The sequence below is a fragment of the Rhipicephalus sanguineus genome, chromosome 9, assembly GCF_013339695.2.
Source record: "Rhipicephalus sanguineus isolate Rsan-2018 chromosome 9, BIME_Rsan_1.4, whole genome shotgun sequence".
NCBI lineage: Eukaryota > Metazoa > Arthropoda > Arachnida > Ixodida > Ixodidae > Rhipicephalus > Rhipicephalus sanguineus.
Window position 1 is genome coordinate 21,654,638 of NC_051184.2, and position 16,743 is coordinate 21,671,380.

At 42.7% G+C, this 16,743-nt stretch overlaps 1 protein-coding gene across 1 annotated transcript in view; it reads left to right on the plus strand.

Annotated features, from left to right (window-relative positions):
- Positions 1 to 16,743, plus strand: part of LOC119404742 (TBC1 domain family member 2B) — a 177,964-nt gene that overhangs the window by 1,000 nt on the left and 160,221 nt on the right. Inside the window, exons 2-8 of the mRNA XM_037671410.2 lie at positions 1,769 to 1,925; positions 6,088 to 6,307; positions 8,098 to 8,339; positions 9,926 to 10,053; positions 10,671 to 10,805; positions 12,531 to 12,753; positions 13,686 to 13,792. Coding sequence (XP_037527338.1) covers positions 1,769 to 1,925; positions 6,088 to 6,307; positions 8,098 to 8,339; positions 9,926 to 10,053; positions 10,671 to 10,805; positions 12,531 to 12,753; positions 13,686 to 13,792 — 1,212 coding nt within the window. The remainder of the gene's footprint in view (positions 1 to 1,768; positions 1,926 to 6,087; positions 6,308 to 8,097; positions 8,340 to 9,925; positions 10,054 to 10,670; positions 10,806 to 12,530; positions 12,754 to 13,685; positions 13,793 to 16,743) is intronic.

Sequence of the window (16,743 nt, forward strand, 5' to 3'; positions counted from 1 at the left end):
ATAATAGAAACGAGGTTTTCAATACTTTACTGTAGCTGTACACGCGCGAGCCTATCATGTCGAGCGCTCGAAATTAACGCCTCCCTTTTGAAACGAGGATTACACAAGTACAATAGATAGCTGTATCGATTGATCGCGCGACTCGTATTGCGCCGATTGTTCCCAGGTGAGGGTGAAAACGGCGTTCGCGACTGAACCGAATTAAGTCTTCCTGCGGAAAGAGTTGCCATCGTACTGCGCAAGTAAGCCGCGCCGGGGAAGTGGATGCTTCGTCTTATTATTCTTTTTTTTTCTTGTCGATCGACACCTACGACTGCTCGGCGTTTCTTTTTTTGGAGGTCGCTGGGTTTGCCGTCGCGTTGTACGCGCCTTCGCCGCCCGCCGACATTCCTTGAATTATTTATTCGATCGGTACACGTTGGTCGCACCACACCTCTCAACTGCTAGCTGCGAAAGAAGGAGACGAACAAAAAAAGTGTCTGCTTTGCGCAATATTCGTGCGAGTCTTCCGATTTCTGTGTACCTTGGATCTGTTCTTGCAAGCACCTGCGCTTTCTTTGAATGTGTGACAGCACTTTGCTGCTGTATTGGTTGACAGTGGCGGCTTTGAAAAAAACATGGTGCTTCGTCTCTTTTGTCTCACCAATTAAATCAGACACTTGGTATGGACAACTCCAAAACGCGATATCATAATCAAACTTCTTTTATAGTTGTATGTCTACATGTACAGAGTCGTCCACATTTAAGCTGAACACCTCATTAGTATTCAAGACCTCATTGAAGCTGTTGTTTAATACATAATTCGGAAAACCATTACTGTGTTTGTCGACACAATGATTAGACGTTCTATAACGGGCATTGCACTCGTGAAGTATAAGAAACGTACTAGTTTTACCGGTTTGAATACTAATGAGGTGTTCAGCTTAGATGTGGTCGACCCTGTACATCTAATGTTGCCATCTGAGATAACACTATAGAAGCTCTTTCATATCCCTGTTTTATCTGAACAGGAAGGGATTATGGTACTCGTGTACTGGTTTCTACGGTTTGAATACTTGAGTTTCTAAAGGGAGCTTTAAAATGGGACTTCGAGATACGTAACAGTCATGACCGCATGATCTGTGAACACACTAAATGCATTACACGATATGCTTTAAATAGAAAGTTTAAAAATAGCATGAAACTATGGAAGTATAGACGCACCAGAATTGTGGAAGCCGTATGCAGGATCTGGTGGAGAAACCTTGCAATTAAATGATGAAATGAAACTATGACAGCATAGAAACGTTTTTGAGGTGCATGTGTGTGCTGCACACATGTTTGAAAAAAGAGGAAAACGTTCCTTTTTGATTATGTCGCTGCAGACAGTGTACACATCTGCAGACGTCTGGGACGTGGTTGTACATTACAATGAAAGTTTCACACGCTATGATTCAACTCCTAATCAAAAGGTGTCACTACTAGCGCCGCAATTCGTGTGTACGACTTGTAATGTGATATACTGGTAAACATGTGGTATACGTGTCTGTGCTAATATGTCCTACATTGATAAACCTCTCAAATCTTTTTTCGTGAGATGCACCGTTGTTGCTCCATAAAGGTAAACTGCACTGACTCTACAGACATTCTGATGACCGGTTACGATGTTTCTGCATGCACTACATTTACAAGCTGTCGTTTCCTTTCTTTTGGCTCTCTCTATCAGCCTTTGTTATGTGGGACAAGCGAACCGTGTCATGTTGATTTTTCTGCTCTGGTACTTTCGTAGAACGCCTCAGCGGCAGTACCACTTGGAAGCCAAAGACCGCCAGGCGAGCTTGTACTGGTTGCAAGAACTGCAGCGGTATCGTCGAGCATTCAGCCTTCAGAGGAACCTCAACCTAAAGCACAGCCGCTCAGTCTCTGACACATGTTCGTCCTCGCAGGTATGTGAATCCATCTTAAAGTAATAGTACTGACACAAAAATTTTACGTCTTGTTTTTTCTGTTGCAGTAAATAGCTAATGACCCACTTATCATGGCCTGAAACCTCGTTTGCTCGAGTCGCGATGGCTAATTATTTGGAAACACTTTTATAGCACCCAGTTTCAGAAAGCACCGAGTGAGGTGGTACGCAGCATTGTTTTTATGTAAGCATGGCTGGCTATGTGAGCACACAAAACCGCGTGCACATGAACGCCGCATTGACAGCTCTTTTCAACGAATGCTCCTTGGGTGTCGCTATAATCTCCTTTGGGATGTTGTAAATATGCGTGACCCCCCAAAAATGCACTGCCGAGGCAGGGACGTCGGCCTTTGTAATCCTGTGCAAGTCCGTAAAGGAGGTGATCCCATATTCCACTGAAAAGGTCTGCTAGGAGAGAGCACTCACGAGGATCATGGCAGCCATCACAAACTCGTGATGCAGGTGGTTGTTGGATTTTTACATTAAAAACAAGTTGGTTCCGATGTCGTGAGGTGGGGCATTCGCGTGCAGTTGCGCGACATGTGCTTTAAAATTTATTATAAATATGTTCTAGGCTGTACTAGCTGCTGATATTTTGTAAATGATGTTTGTGTCTCCGCAGAAATCTACCCCTCAAGTTATCTCGCCTTCAAAATTTTGTGTCAGTACTCCTTCGAAGCGATGAAGTGCCTGTAAAACGTTTTATCCCCACAGTATGGCAACCTTACTCGTTAGTGACATAAAGTGTTGAGTGAGGCCTTGTATAACCTTAAATGTGAAGAGCAAGTCAAGACACAAACAAGATCAGGTGAAGGCAAATAAATACGTTCAAGCACTACGTATATTCTACATAATGCTACAGGTATATTATAGCGTTATATAAATTGTTAGGCACATCAAAGTACATAAATATTTTAGGGGTGTGCGAATATGTATTCGAGTTCCGAATTCGAATCGAATAATACTTAATCGAATAATTCGATTCGAATTTCGAATAGCTAATATTTGAAGTTTCGAATAATTTGACAGGACGAATATCTATAACGCGAGAGAGGACTGTGGCACAACTTCGTTAGGGTGAGGTGGCTAAAACTAACGCTAACGTGAGTAGGCCTTTCGTTAAAACTTTCACCAATATCCTGGTTCAAAAGCGAGCGCATGTTTACTTTAAAGAAGATTATATCATTTCCGCAGGTAAAAAAAAAAACGTGAGAAAACTGTCAAGCCCTTCACAACTTTGCATCCGAAACGAAGGCACAGACTTACGTAGTTCGTTCGCGTATTCCGCAAGCGCGGTAAAACGTCCAGACTTTGGCCCACAAAACCCTTGGTGGTTGGCTTCACATGTGAAAATTTGTTCACGCTGTGTTGCACTGCACCACTCGTTTAGTGTCCCATTGTTCCGGCGCAGTTGAAACGCTGCTGTGAACGGGCGCCCAAAGATTTTTGGACCCACAGCACTCATGACGATGAAGCACAATATTATTTTTGTCAGATGAGCCGTATTGCTCGATCATAGAAAAAAAAACTACTACCGTACCCCCCTTCCCTCTATTAGTCGTTAAGAGGTTAGGAGAGGCGCTGCTGACTGGAATGCCGGCTCTTCTATCAATGTGGTTGCACGCCCACAAAAGCTGAAGACCCTCCCGAACAAGCACGTAATAAAGCTGTCACCACGCCGTAGCGTCCCCGGTTTTTCTTTTATCTTTCCGCAACTGGCGGTACACGTTTCGTGTAAATATACACTATTCGATATTCGATTCAATATTCGATATTTTTGGCCACTATTCGGCACTATTCGATTCGCGATGAAATTTCACTATTCGCACACTCCTAAAATATTTCTCAGTATAAAGCTACTGCTAAGGGCTGCACACTTGGCCAGTAAAAATCAGCTACAGCTCCCGAAGCCCACCATTGATCAAAGGCTTTGGTCAACACTGGAACTTTTGCTTCACTTTATAAACTCATTGGTTGTCTTGTGTTTTATTGAGCAGTCTTCAAGCGTTTCTGAGCTGCTTGGATATTAGCTGAATGTTCACCTGTGACTGATTCTTAAAGAAAGCTCTCTAGTCCGAATGAATAGAAATTTGGAAAAGAAACGGAAGGCTGTCTGGTATACAAGGCTATTATCAATACACAGATGCAATATGTTTGGGACCAGATGCTTTTATGGTATCAGTGATAGAACTGGGGTCATGTGGTCGAGGGGTCAAGCACACTCCTGCTTCCCTGCAGCTGATGCCACTGGTAGAGATAGCTGAAGCATATTGTGTGAAAGCGCAATATGCAGCATGGTGGTATCACTATGTTACATTTAAAAGTGCCTTGCACTTTCTTCTTATAGCATCTAAGCTGCAAGAAGTTACTCAGATGACTCCCAAAGCGCTCTTGAGAGATACAAGCTTACAGAGCGAAACTTGAGAAGAACGTGCCGCCGAGTCGAGATAACCAGAGTTTGTAGTCTGAGCAAACAAACGATCTCCGGCATTCTTCCAGGTTTACCTGTATCCTTGTGAGCAAAACCAAGATAAAAAACCGTCCAGAGATAAGAAGAGCGTCGGTCTTCAGGAAAGCCGTCCTTATCTGTCATTTCTTCTTTCCCGGAGACGGGGAAGGCATGTTTATGTCACCGCTGTCGGCTCAGAGGCGGGTGACGTGGATTGCGGTCAGCGCCTGAAACCTCCCTTCTTTATTTTTTCCGTCATTCATTGGGCTTGCTAGGGTGAGTGCTGGTTATCGCTTTATAGATGACGCATGAACTGTTGTTAATGAGTATCTTGGGTGATTGATTCGTCAGTGTGTGAGTTGGTGGGCGTGTTCGAGTAGATGTGTAAAAGCAGCTTGCTCCCTGTGCAGACAACGCAGCCTCGTGCTTTTGTCCAGGAAGTAGTGTGAGCTCACCCTTCACTGATAGGAAGATGTGTACAGCACACATCTTTGTGCGATATCGGTTAAGGCTTTATTTGACCCAGGCCGCATGTGTGAGGTGTTACAACGGGCCCCTCCGCAGCCAAAGCTTGCCTTGAACTCTATTTACTTGCCTATTCATGCATTGCTGAGACAGCATGTGTCTAATCATTCGTGTGACAATTTCTGCGATTTTCCTGACTGACCTGTTAACACCTGCGCTTTATCAAAGACCTGTCACTTTGATTTATTAGATATGTAGATCACACCGTATTCCGTTTGCTACTTGGTACTTTGATTGTAATAATTTAATATTTTGAGATCAGGTAACTTTAAAACACAATAAATCTTCACGCTTGTGCTGAACTAGCTTAAAAAAATTACATGTGCACTCACACATGCCTCTGTGGAAGATACAACTGCTGCCTGTTGATGTGCAAGGGACCATAGTTTTGTTCCATCTATCAAGCAAGAAAACAACTGATGTTGATGAGAGGATGAGCTCAGGGTGCGTATATTAACAAAGCAGTTCCTGGCGCTTACTTGTGTCCTACAACTCTTATTATGGCCAGTCGATTATGATGGTAAGTTTTGGCCGAGCCAAACTCTGACCACTGATGAAGCTCGAGAAGCTGCTGTGACATGGAATCATTACGCTATCTGGCCCAGCTTACTGTGGTAGACGTGGAATAAATTTTGTAAATTGGGTATTGATATTTCACAGTTTAAACAGTCTGATTTGTCTGTATTATTCCTTATTTTAAGTGACTTACTTATTTTGTCTACTCAAACTGTTTTTTTTAAAAGTGCTTTTGAGGATGCATTTCTATCGTTATGTACTGTTTTCTGTTGTGATTGCCATTGCTTTTTTCTTGCTGGCAATTTTATTACAGCATACCCGCATTTGTAAATGTATATGCATCAGCAGCGTTTATTGCGTGTGCCGACACTACATTTAGATGCTACACCAAAGTCATGCCTTTATTGTCCTTTTTCTATTACTTCTTATTGTATGCTTTGCCGACCTGTCTCGCTGCTTTAAAAAGGTTGAGGTTTCTGAAGCCGTCTTTCTACGACCTTTTTCTCACCCTCCTCCATTGTGCAACTGTTCATTGGAAATAAAGCTTCATTCATTCAAACAAAATACACTTGACCTATTTTGTCTTGTGTTCTGTCACTGTATCGACAAGTGGGCGGCGTATATATACAGTGGGTGGCAACTATCGTTGCAGGCGACAAGTGGACTTCTGCACAAGAAGCCGCCGCAGGCCGAGGAAGTCTCTGAAAGCGAGGAGACTGACCGGGGACTGCTCTTATCGCCGGTCGAGTGCCCCACGACCGTTGTGGGAGAGCACGTCGCGGTGCAGGCGCCGCCAGCTCCCCCTGCCTCCAACGTGCTCTCCAACTTCAAACACTCGTTTCAAAAGAAGCAACGGTCTTTGAGCAGCGACGGTGAGTACAAACGCCTTATTTTCTTTTTAATAAAAAAAACTAAGCGATGTTTATAGAACGCTCACACTCCATTCTCTTTAACCACACTTGCCTGCTTGGAACAGTGTGTAGCTGAAGGTTGGTCCTTGTTTATTTGTGGCGTCTTTGATTTTAAAAGACAGCTTCAACCTTATTGTGATTGTATGTTTGGGGTAAACAATCAGTCTTTTTTCTTTTATTATTGGCATTTTTTTTGCTGCAAGGCTAAAAGAAATGTTTAGCTTCAGTGCATTTATTGTTTCTTTTCGAAAGTTATATATTATTCCTAAAGAGGCTGATTTTTTTATTGTTAGGTATGTGTTCTAGCTAACAGCTGAGAATAGGTTCTTCTTTAGGTCACATTTTTCTTAATCACTTTCATTCAACAATCATTGTACACATTAGAATGAGATATGTCACAATATAGCAAAAAGCTTGGTTGTAATAGCTAGGTTTTTTTCAGTCACTTAAGACATAATTACATAAGAGCCGTCATTTTCCTTGTGTCCCAAACACGGATTTCAATCTTTCAATTTCTCTCTCACTGCATGCTTCTTTTTTTTTGTAAAGCAGGATGCGGGCAATTTTGTTATCTCTCTTTTAAAAATCAGATGCGTAAAGGAATCTAGTCATCGCTCTGTCACACTTTCATTTTCGCTAGTCGCGTAACTTAATATTTATTGGAATGTTCAAAGTTAATCCAGACAGAGCCTCTCAGCAAGATTTATGTAATCCACTTGAATCAACTGCTTGTTGTGATAACATGATACTGACATGCGTACTTGTCTTTATTTTTTCACTGCCACTACGGTTACACTGCCTAAAAGTGTAGCATGCGTTACCACTAAGCACAAGTCACACCCGAAAGTATCGAAACCTTCTCAAGTGCTTTCCATTGTCCTAATCCTATTGCATGCATTATGCGAATAGCTGAGCGCATTCCAGAACATACGCGGGCACCATCGACTGTGCTGAAATGTATCCAGACTCATTTATAAACAGCTGGCATATTAGACTTGTAGATCACATTTTCGACAACCGACTACTGCGCTCACCGTTCGCATTGTATCAAGAGTGTTTCTTGTTCAGCTAGGCAGAGGTCTGCCCTATAAACCTTTGCGACACATTGTCCTCATTTGAAGATGTGACTTAACTTTGCCATTTCTGTGAAATGTTGGCAAGGAAGAGACCACAAACACTGAGCTAATGGTAAATGGAACGTTCTTGTTCCCTAAGGTTTTTTTAATATCACTCTGGGTTAAATATTTTGCTACACATAGTCTCTTCGGTGAAGGCAGCACAATGTTTAACGAGACGTTGCATGTGGGGAGTTTCGGCACGAATTTCAAAATATTTTTTTACCTTTGTAGGAATGCTCGCTGCTAGCAGGTAACTGTCACATGTAATTTGAGTGGGTCATTGAATTCGGGTTATGAAGAAATACAGCATGACTGACTATGCAATAACTACATAAATATTTATGTTGTAATTACAACTGATTGCTGTAAAAGAGTACACTATAATTTATTCTAATGCTTCCACTTGCCTTAAATTTGGTCTCCAGAACCTTGGCATCAAATTATGTAAATTTCACACATTTATAGGCAGTCGATCAGAACACATGTCGCAAAGGGATAAAGACATCGCTTGTTAACTTTCACTTCTGGTTGCCGTATTCTCTCCAGCCACAACTACGTGACAACACGTCCCAGCATATCGTGCCGTAATGAATGTGACGCGACATTTCTCAATGTTGCCGAAACTTTTTGCAGACGGAAAGACTGAAGGACTGAGCCACTTCTACACGAAAGAAGAGGACGACAGTTACGAGTATGAAGACTGGGACATTCCGTCGTCGCCTTCCAAGCTAAAGTCGCCGGCAGTCTTCACGTCCTTCAAGAAAAAGCTGCAGGACTCGTTTCGGGCTCGGCCAAAGGTGGAAGTCGAGATGTTCACCTCGGCACCGCCTATTCTGCGAAAGCTCCACGAAGGAGTCTGTTGCAAGTGCAAAGAGGTATATGTTGCGAGGGGGGGCTGGATTGTGGAATTAATATAGGAAGTTGCATGCCAATTTAAAGCAATACTGTCACGAAAATTTTCACTTGTCTTTTTTTTTGTGTGTCAAATGAAAGGCCAATCTCTCAAAAGCCTAGAAAAAGTATTGGTAAGCTTGAGTGCACCCTGAAAATGTAATTATAGTATGTTTTTAAAAGCTAGTTTCGTTTCCTACTGTACCCTGACGTCACAACATAGTATGAGCTTGTAATCACATGCTCACGCAAGATATCATGACATTTCCATGGCCGCTTTGTTCCGTTGCTCCGCTGGTGACCCGCAGGCGCCCATTTTGAATGTTTTGGTACCTGACGCCATATTGATGCACGAGGTCACCAGAATTTACACTGTAGCCTGACGTCACGATAGTGTGGATGTCAGTAGGTGCGCCATGTGAAAAACGACCTTAGTGTCAAAATAAGGTATCTTATCAGCATTTACTGAGCTTCACACTTGCTCACAGCCGTCTCTGTATAGAGGAGGTTTGTATGGCAGAGTAAACTCACGTTCAAAAATTTGTATCAGTACCCCTTTAAATAGCACAGTAGATTAGCTAGTCGGTCCTGTCAAAAACCTGGATAGCATTACAAGGTCAAAGAAAGTTACGTGTGAAATTACACAACATGGAGGGCCATGTGTTGTGGCAACATGTCCCTGTAATTGTACCACAGCTCACTTTTCGTGCATATCTGCACCATTTGCGCTTCTTGTTTAGTGCTTCAATGCTGTTGTCTATCGCGGAACATTACTCATGCCTAGGGTTACCAGATGTGTTCATGCCAACAAGTAGTTGCCTCTTCAAAACAGGCCTAAACGCAAAGTGGCTTATCCAAGAATACTAGGTAGGAGACATGTCGTGTGGTTGATGTCGAGAATGTGCCATCTATGACGCATTTATGGCTCCTAAACTGCTTCCAGCACACGCAGACAGTAAAAGTATGGCCTTTGAAATCTGATCCTGTAATACAAAGATAACCGCTGCTTGGACGCGGATATAGACACCGCTGATGTGTCGTTGAAACAGCTTATTTGGAAAGTTAATTCATTACAATCATTGAAAAGTTGCGATGGAAACTGAGTGAAACAATTTCTTTGTCCCCACATATTCCTTGCGCGAATCACAAAATTGGGCGAGTTGGTATAGATTAACAATTTCGAATAAAACATAGTGCGATATAAGAGCAGGCACACGCAACTGCTACTTGCACTGCGTATTCTTGCACTACAGTTGAAAATGAGAACTTCCTCGTAAAATCAGCGTACACCAGCTCACCCAAACCTCGGATCTGTTATTGCACTGTCAAAGGTCGACTCTAGGTGCCCTCAGTTGTTTGCGTCTGATAATCAAGAGATGGCGCCACCTTTGACTGTATATACATGCGAGCGCACACTGGAATAAATGAGTCCTGCGTGGCATGGGTTGAATGCGTTCGTTGTCCTCAGTCGTGTCCTGCCGTGTGTCGTCACTACAGTTATCTTCAGTATAGTAGATGTGACTTATTTCCTGCGTTTTGTTGACTCTTTTCGTGTCGACTTTCTTTAAAGCTGGAACGTGAAACAAGTGCCTTACGGGAGGAGCTCCAGTGTAAAGACGACGAATTGACGGCGAGCAAGGAAGTGATTAAGGTCCTCCGACAGCAGCTGGAGCTGGGAAGCAGGGAACAAGAGACCCTGTGAGCTGTTCTCTTTGCTTAGTGATATTTCAGATGGACCACATTGCCTCTTTCACTGGCATCCTGCCTCCTGACGTACTATGTACAGCCTGTACTGTTGACTGGGACTGATGTAGAACAGCGATGGTGTAGCCAAGGGGTTGGCAGAAGGGATTGGTGGCTTCGCCACTTCTTACTGTTGCAATTTCATCACGCATAACTGGTTAAAGGGGCCATGACACCCAATTTTCGACGATAATCTGTGTTCTGTGGGTTAATCCTTGTGCGTTCACAAACAAGCTTGCGAAATTTTAGGGCACTTGGTTGAGCGCTTAATTTATAACTGAATATTTTTATAAACACGCGAGTGTCCTGTGATAGGGCAACACTGACGTACTTGCAAGCCATGCCCATACTTTATGGTCACGGCTGGTCAGGTTCAACCATACTTTATGTATATTTGTATGTGTGCGTGTATACGTACATATGCAAAATTGAAAAACTTCCGGAGGGGGGGGGGTGACGGTGACCACCCCGACCTCTCCTGGTTACGCCACTGGTAGATTTGTATCAACATTTTATCTACGTCAACTCTGCTACCCTTTTCAGCAGAGTTAAAACCGATCCTTGTTTTGCAGCAACAAGCTCTATGCAAATTCAAGCAATGAGAACTACACACGGATGCTTCATGAGAAGGACAAGCTCCTTCTTGAGCTCAGAAATGAGCTGTACATGTGCAAGGTCCAGCTTGAAACCACGCAGAACAGGCGATGGTAAGTGGCCGCGCCTTTGCTTGATAAGCTTTGGAAATGCGCTAAAGCATGGAATAGATTACAGATACTAAGGTTACGAGGACAAGTACAGTAGACTCTTGATAATTCAACTGATAATTCATACTTTCAGTTAATTCAAACAAATCTTAAAATTTTCGGTTGGCCTACTATGTTTTCAATGTACTTTAAAGCCGCTTCATTCAAGCGGCCCCACTGCACTACTTCAGTTCATTCAAAGTTTTTGCTTTTCCACTACCAGAAATATCTGCTGCCTTTGTTGCTTCTAGCTGAACAGTCGCATTCTTTTGCCACTAACGGTCGCAAATAAAGCCGATTGCCCACCGGCCAAACTAGCCAAGTCGCACGCACCAACAATCCCACGCTGACCAAAGAAGAAAAAAAAAAGAGGCCAAAACGGTCTGGGCATGGTCTGCTGCCGCATTACACTGGAGTCATGCGTGAAAGCGTCCTAACAATGGGAAAGGGCTACCAGCTGTCACAGGATGCAATACATTTTGTCAATTACACACGCATGCACGTGTTGTATAATAACAGGTACCAGTATGATCGTCGACATCTAAAACCTTTACTGGCAATCATGCAGTGATATCTATGATGTTGCCGCAGTACTGAGAAACAATAAACACCACTACGCTAGTTATATTGCCATGAGTCATACTTATGAGAACTTCTGGTAATTCAAACTTCTGATAGTAAATCCAACAAAATCATGAGGTCTCCCCAAGTTTGAATTATCAAGTGTCTACTGTACCTAAATTTCACATTTTCTGTCCTTGGGCCTTTGTCAGTGCCTTTCTGCCGTCACATCTTGGTTGTGGCGTCTGTGCATGTCATGAGATAGAATTTTCTCACAGCTTTTTCTTTAAAAATTTGATGCCAGCAACGTTAACAGCATTGAAAAACATCACAGGCATGTCATTCTTCGGGAAAGACTGACCAGAAAGCAGTGTTTCATGATGGATGCCAGTGCTGTGACACAGATCTTGACGGCTGTGTGAATCGGGCCTTAGGATAAGCAACTGCCATTTGTAGTTGCCTTAATAACTTTTCACTTTAGCATAGTTTTGCTTAAAGCGTGTGACCCTAAAGAAAAGCACGATTTCACTGGTATTACCAGTAAGTTACCCTTCTGTAATTCCACAATGCACCATTCTTGCCGTGAGGATATGCATGGCAAGGCATAAATCTCAGAAAAAGCAAATACAGGTAACGCTGCCTTGGAAGTTTTCACAACAGCTTGCCATGACATCATATATTTCGACAGTGTCTGCTAGGGCCTACATGATTTTTTATCAGTGAAAATGAATTGCGTTGTGTTCAAAGAGAGCCATAGATTACACATAGCAAGATTCAGGAAATATTATAAAGATAATATGGTTGAAAAAACAAAAAAGGAGACTTGGAAATTTTTGACATCGCACTGATATTCACGTGCTGGGGTTTTGGCATGAAATTCAACATTGAAATGTTGACCTTCGTTTACTCCTCTAATAACTGCCTATAATCATAAAATCAATGTCAATAGAGTTCTCAAACTATAATGTATTTGTATAAACTGGGTCAGTGCTTCACGGCAGTGTCACTTTGAAAAAAAGAAAGAGAGAGAGAAGCCATAGCATGTCACATGTGAGCAAGTCAAATCATACCCTTCTAATTGGACTTTACCTTTCCATTTACCTTGATGCGCATCTCTTCTTCTCGTAGTTCTGTAGAGAGGGAGCTCGATGAGCTAAAAGACCAGAGTTCCCTGTACCAGGAGGTGCTGAAAGAAAAAGACAGGCTTCTCATGTCGCTCACCAACGAACTGCACGACATCGAGGAGGAGAAGAAGGAAGAGCAGGCCACCATAATGCAGGCCGAGCAGGCGGAAGAGAACGCCTGTCGAGTCCAGATGGCAAAGATGGCCGAGGAGATAGAGCAACTGAAGGCACGTGCGACGTTCCTCTGTTTTGTAACCATCATTCCCGCCTTTAACCTTTGCTCTCGTTAAATGGAACCTGAAGATACCAAAAAAATATGTTCCCTTTAGGAGGAGTTTCATTTACTGAGAGATGAACAGGGCTGTAGTATTCAGCTATGAAACCAGTCATATTAGAGGCAGCTGTTCCATGTAAGAGATTCACTGAGAGTCTACTGTGGTTGTTCCTATGCACATCTGCAAAGCTTTACAGGTTCCTCAACAAAACACCGAAATTGCAATTTATTGCGACAATGAGCAAGCTCCCGTAGTGTAACAAAGCTGGGACAATGCTATTAAATATTTTTTCTGTGTAGTGGACTGCTGAACAACCTGGGGCAGGCTGTAACGCTTTCTTCTGAAGCACTACATAGTTTGAAAAGCTTGCCTTGGCAGTCCCAGCAGCTTTTTTTTCACACTGAAACTGCAGGCTTCCTCGCTTATTGCACATGACACTTATGCTTTTGCCATTGTTACCACCTCAATACCCATGCTATTTTATGCCTGTATTATAGATTGTTCCTCAACTGACACTCCACTTCAACTCAAGAGAGCGAATGACAGTGCTGTATCTTGATTTAAAGTAGCTTCAATGTTTCATTAAGACCCTCTGTCTATTTGTAGTTGAATATCTTTGAACTAACTGCCTTTGTTGCATATTCAAAGATGTGTTCCTGAACAAGGCAGTACTTTTCGTAAGAACCACTGTAAAATGTTAGTGACATGTAACATATTTAGTCAAAACACTGTGCTGTGCTCTTGACTGCTCAGTAAACTTAAGCTTGAGATTCAAGTGGAGGCTCATTTATGAATACAGGAGTCTGATTGGTTGAGGAGATTTCCTAATGCCAACTCTCATAGCCCTTTTGTCCCCCCCATCTTTTTTTAAATTATTATCTTAGGATGCAGTTGCAGCATTCCATGTGCAAAACAAATTCCTCAACAAGGAAATTCTCGAACTGAACGAACTTCGGTGGAACTCGGAGGAAAGAGAACGGCAGCTCATCATGTAGGTGTTTATGCAAATTGGGTTCTTCGCATATGCATCACTTGCATGTGTTTATATGTCTGTAAAGGGACACTGAAGTGATACCGTAATTAAACGTATATACTGATTAGTTATTCTTTGAGAACACTGTTGTCGTTAATTTAGCCATCGTAGATTCATTATTAGAAGAGAAAACGAAGGTCAAGGTTTCATTTTTCAAATTTTAGTAACCTTAGCACCGAATGTCACTGTGATGTCACAGATTTCAAATTGGTTTCTTTTTCTTTTGGCCTCATTACTCAGTGAAGTTTCATGAAACTTGTTAAGTCTCTGCTTCCCTTACTACCAGATGTAGTTCATTTTTATCGATAAAGAACTATGTAGGCCTGAGCTCGTGCCATCAAAATCTATGATGTCATGGCTAGTTTGTGCGGGAACGTTAAGGCTGCATTGCTACCTGTAACTTCTTTTTGCATGTTTTCTCTCCTGCAGCTCGTGGTATTTCGGATGGACAAGTTACTAATACAAAAAAAATTATCTTACCCTTTAGTGTCCCTTTAAATTCAGTTTTGTGTGTATTTTAGACATCATAGCCGCTAGACATGCCATAAAGCTACAAAGGGAGCATATTTAGCGAATCATTAGTAGTATGGTTCACGTATAGAATTGCGAGCATTCAAGGTTTTCTGTAATAACGTGAAACAGGTTGCAAATATAATTTCAAATACATTAGTAACAATATTTTTGATACACTTACTAAGTATGGACAGAAGAATAGAATAACAGGACCCATTACATTAGTCAGTTTTTTCTTTGCTCATTTATTAAGCTCAGAGGTGTAGTCAAATTCTTTTCAGGGGGGTTCAACTGCCCTGTAAGTACGCTCGTGCGTGCATTTGTATGTGTGTGTGTATGTATACACATGCAGAACTGAAAAATTTGGGGGTATGTTGACCCCCTCTCACCCATCCTGGCTACGCCAATGATTAAGCACATCATATGCCTCATTTTGCTTAACTTGCCCAACTATGAATTACTTATTGCAAAGCTAGTTGTTGCATATTAACTTATTAAATAAACAGAGAATAAAAGAATGTGGCCTTTAGAAACCAAAAAGTGTGAGAAAAAAAAATAACATGTTGCTCTGAATGATAATATTGAGTTATTCCAGCTCCAGGAGGGCGCATAGCTACGAATAAAATTAGCGTAAACAATTTTATGCGCTACTTTTATGAGCAAATTGACCAGACCACCAGATTACCCCTCGCAGGTTTCCCTCCGCGTAGATCGATAATTTATCCGTAATCACCGTTGCGAACTGAAGTTTCACCGGCGGATGTTCGTGGGGCATTCTTTAGCGCCGTGCCGCAGCCGTGCTACGTACTTGCATACAGTACTTACGCACTGAAACGCGAAAATCTAGGGCTAAGCAATGCACATACTTTCATTTCCAGCTTCTACAGTTCGCGTCATATCGGCGTAATTTTGATTCGGACATTTACATCAAAGACAGCATTACCCTTGCAAGACATGATGCGGTTATCACATGCAGTTGCTCATGGCAGTCATTATACCAAAATAAAATAAAAATAACGACGTCGCGTTTCAATCCTCCAGTACTGTACTGTACGTTCGCTATCGCGGCAGTTTTGTGCTGGCTTGAAATACGGAGTTACCTTTTCAATTTCACGCTGCACGTATGCTGCATATCATACCAAGGAGGCATTCATCACCTGTTGATCATGCGCGTAACGAATCTCGCAGAAAAATAACGGTATTTTGCCGCGCGCGCAGTGGCCGCGCGAGCCCATTGGTGGGGCGAGCGCACGTGACCCAAATCGCGTCCTGCGATTGGCGAAGGCTGTCCGCGTTGCCCGCCGAGTTTCGCGCGCGCGCGCTTCCAAAGTCGGTAAGTCGCACTGATCGTCATGTTGCGCGTGTGTCGCGATGTCGGGTTTCCCTCGAAAGTTTCTAGCCCATATAAGTTCGGCAACAAAAGAGCAGGTGAACATTCATTCCGACAGATTTCGGAACACAACATTCAGCTGTTCGAAAGAGCAACCTGGTAAGGTAAAATTGTCGGTATAGTATCTTCTAGATTGTGAATAGCGCAGCCGTGGGTTTTCAAATGTGACTTTTCTCTCTGCGTCTTTCTTTTCTCTTTTTTGCCGTCGCTACATGTTGGAATGCCCGCCCGCCCGCGGCGTCAGAGCGAGACGGGTTGCATTTTATTAGCTCTAGCTGTCGGTCTTTGTCAGATTTTCGTGCCAGTGTTCGCGCGTCCGGCGCAAAGCTACGATTACTAAAGGCAGGTGGCAGAAAGAAACGAGAAGGGCATCACTAAGGTTTCGCTAATAAGGCGTGAATCGGAGTTGTGTTCGCGTACATGACGACTGTGGGGTGGAGTCGGCATAGACGTACGTCGATCGGCGAGTCCGCGTTGGGTAAATGGTTTATTTTCGTCGCTTTTGACAACGGAATGGCGGCTAGGGTATGCGGGGATTTCGCTTTCGCGATGGGCCAGCTTCCGTTGTACGTGTAGTGAATACCGACCGAAGGGTGATCTGCCTCGTAAACAGTTTCGGTTTAGGGGAATTGTAGCACTGGGAGAAGTCTTTTTTGTTGTTGTTGTTGTTGTTTATGTTTAGAAACAGTTCCTTCCAGGGGCTTAGCCAGAAAATTATTTTGGGCTGAGCTCTGACAAGCACCGAGTCAGTGCCCTCTTAACTGAAAACCACATATCGCTAGGGGGTTCAAATGCATTTACATTTTTTGTAAATTGTTTTATGTCAATAAATTCCATTCAATCCTGGCAATATATGGTGTCTTTAAGCAAAAATGTGCAACGATCATCATGAAAAAAACAAAAAAAAACGTGAAAAAAAAGCTGCCGCTTCCTACAAGCCAGGCTGATGAAATTATGCTCGAATTTTTAAATCTTATTTTCTTACGATTTTTTCCCCAAAATTTTC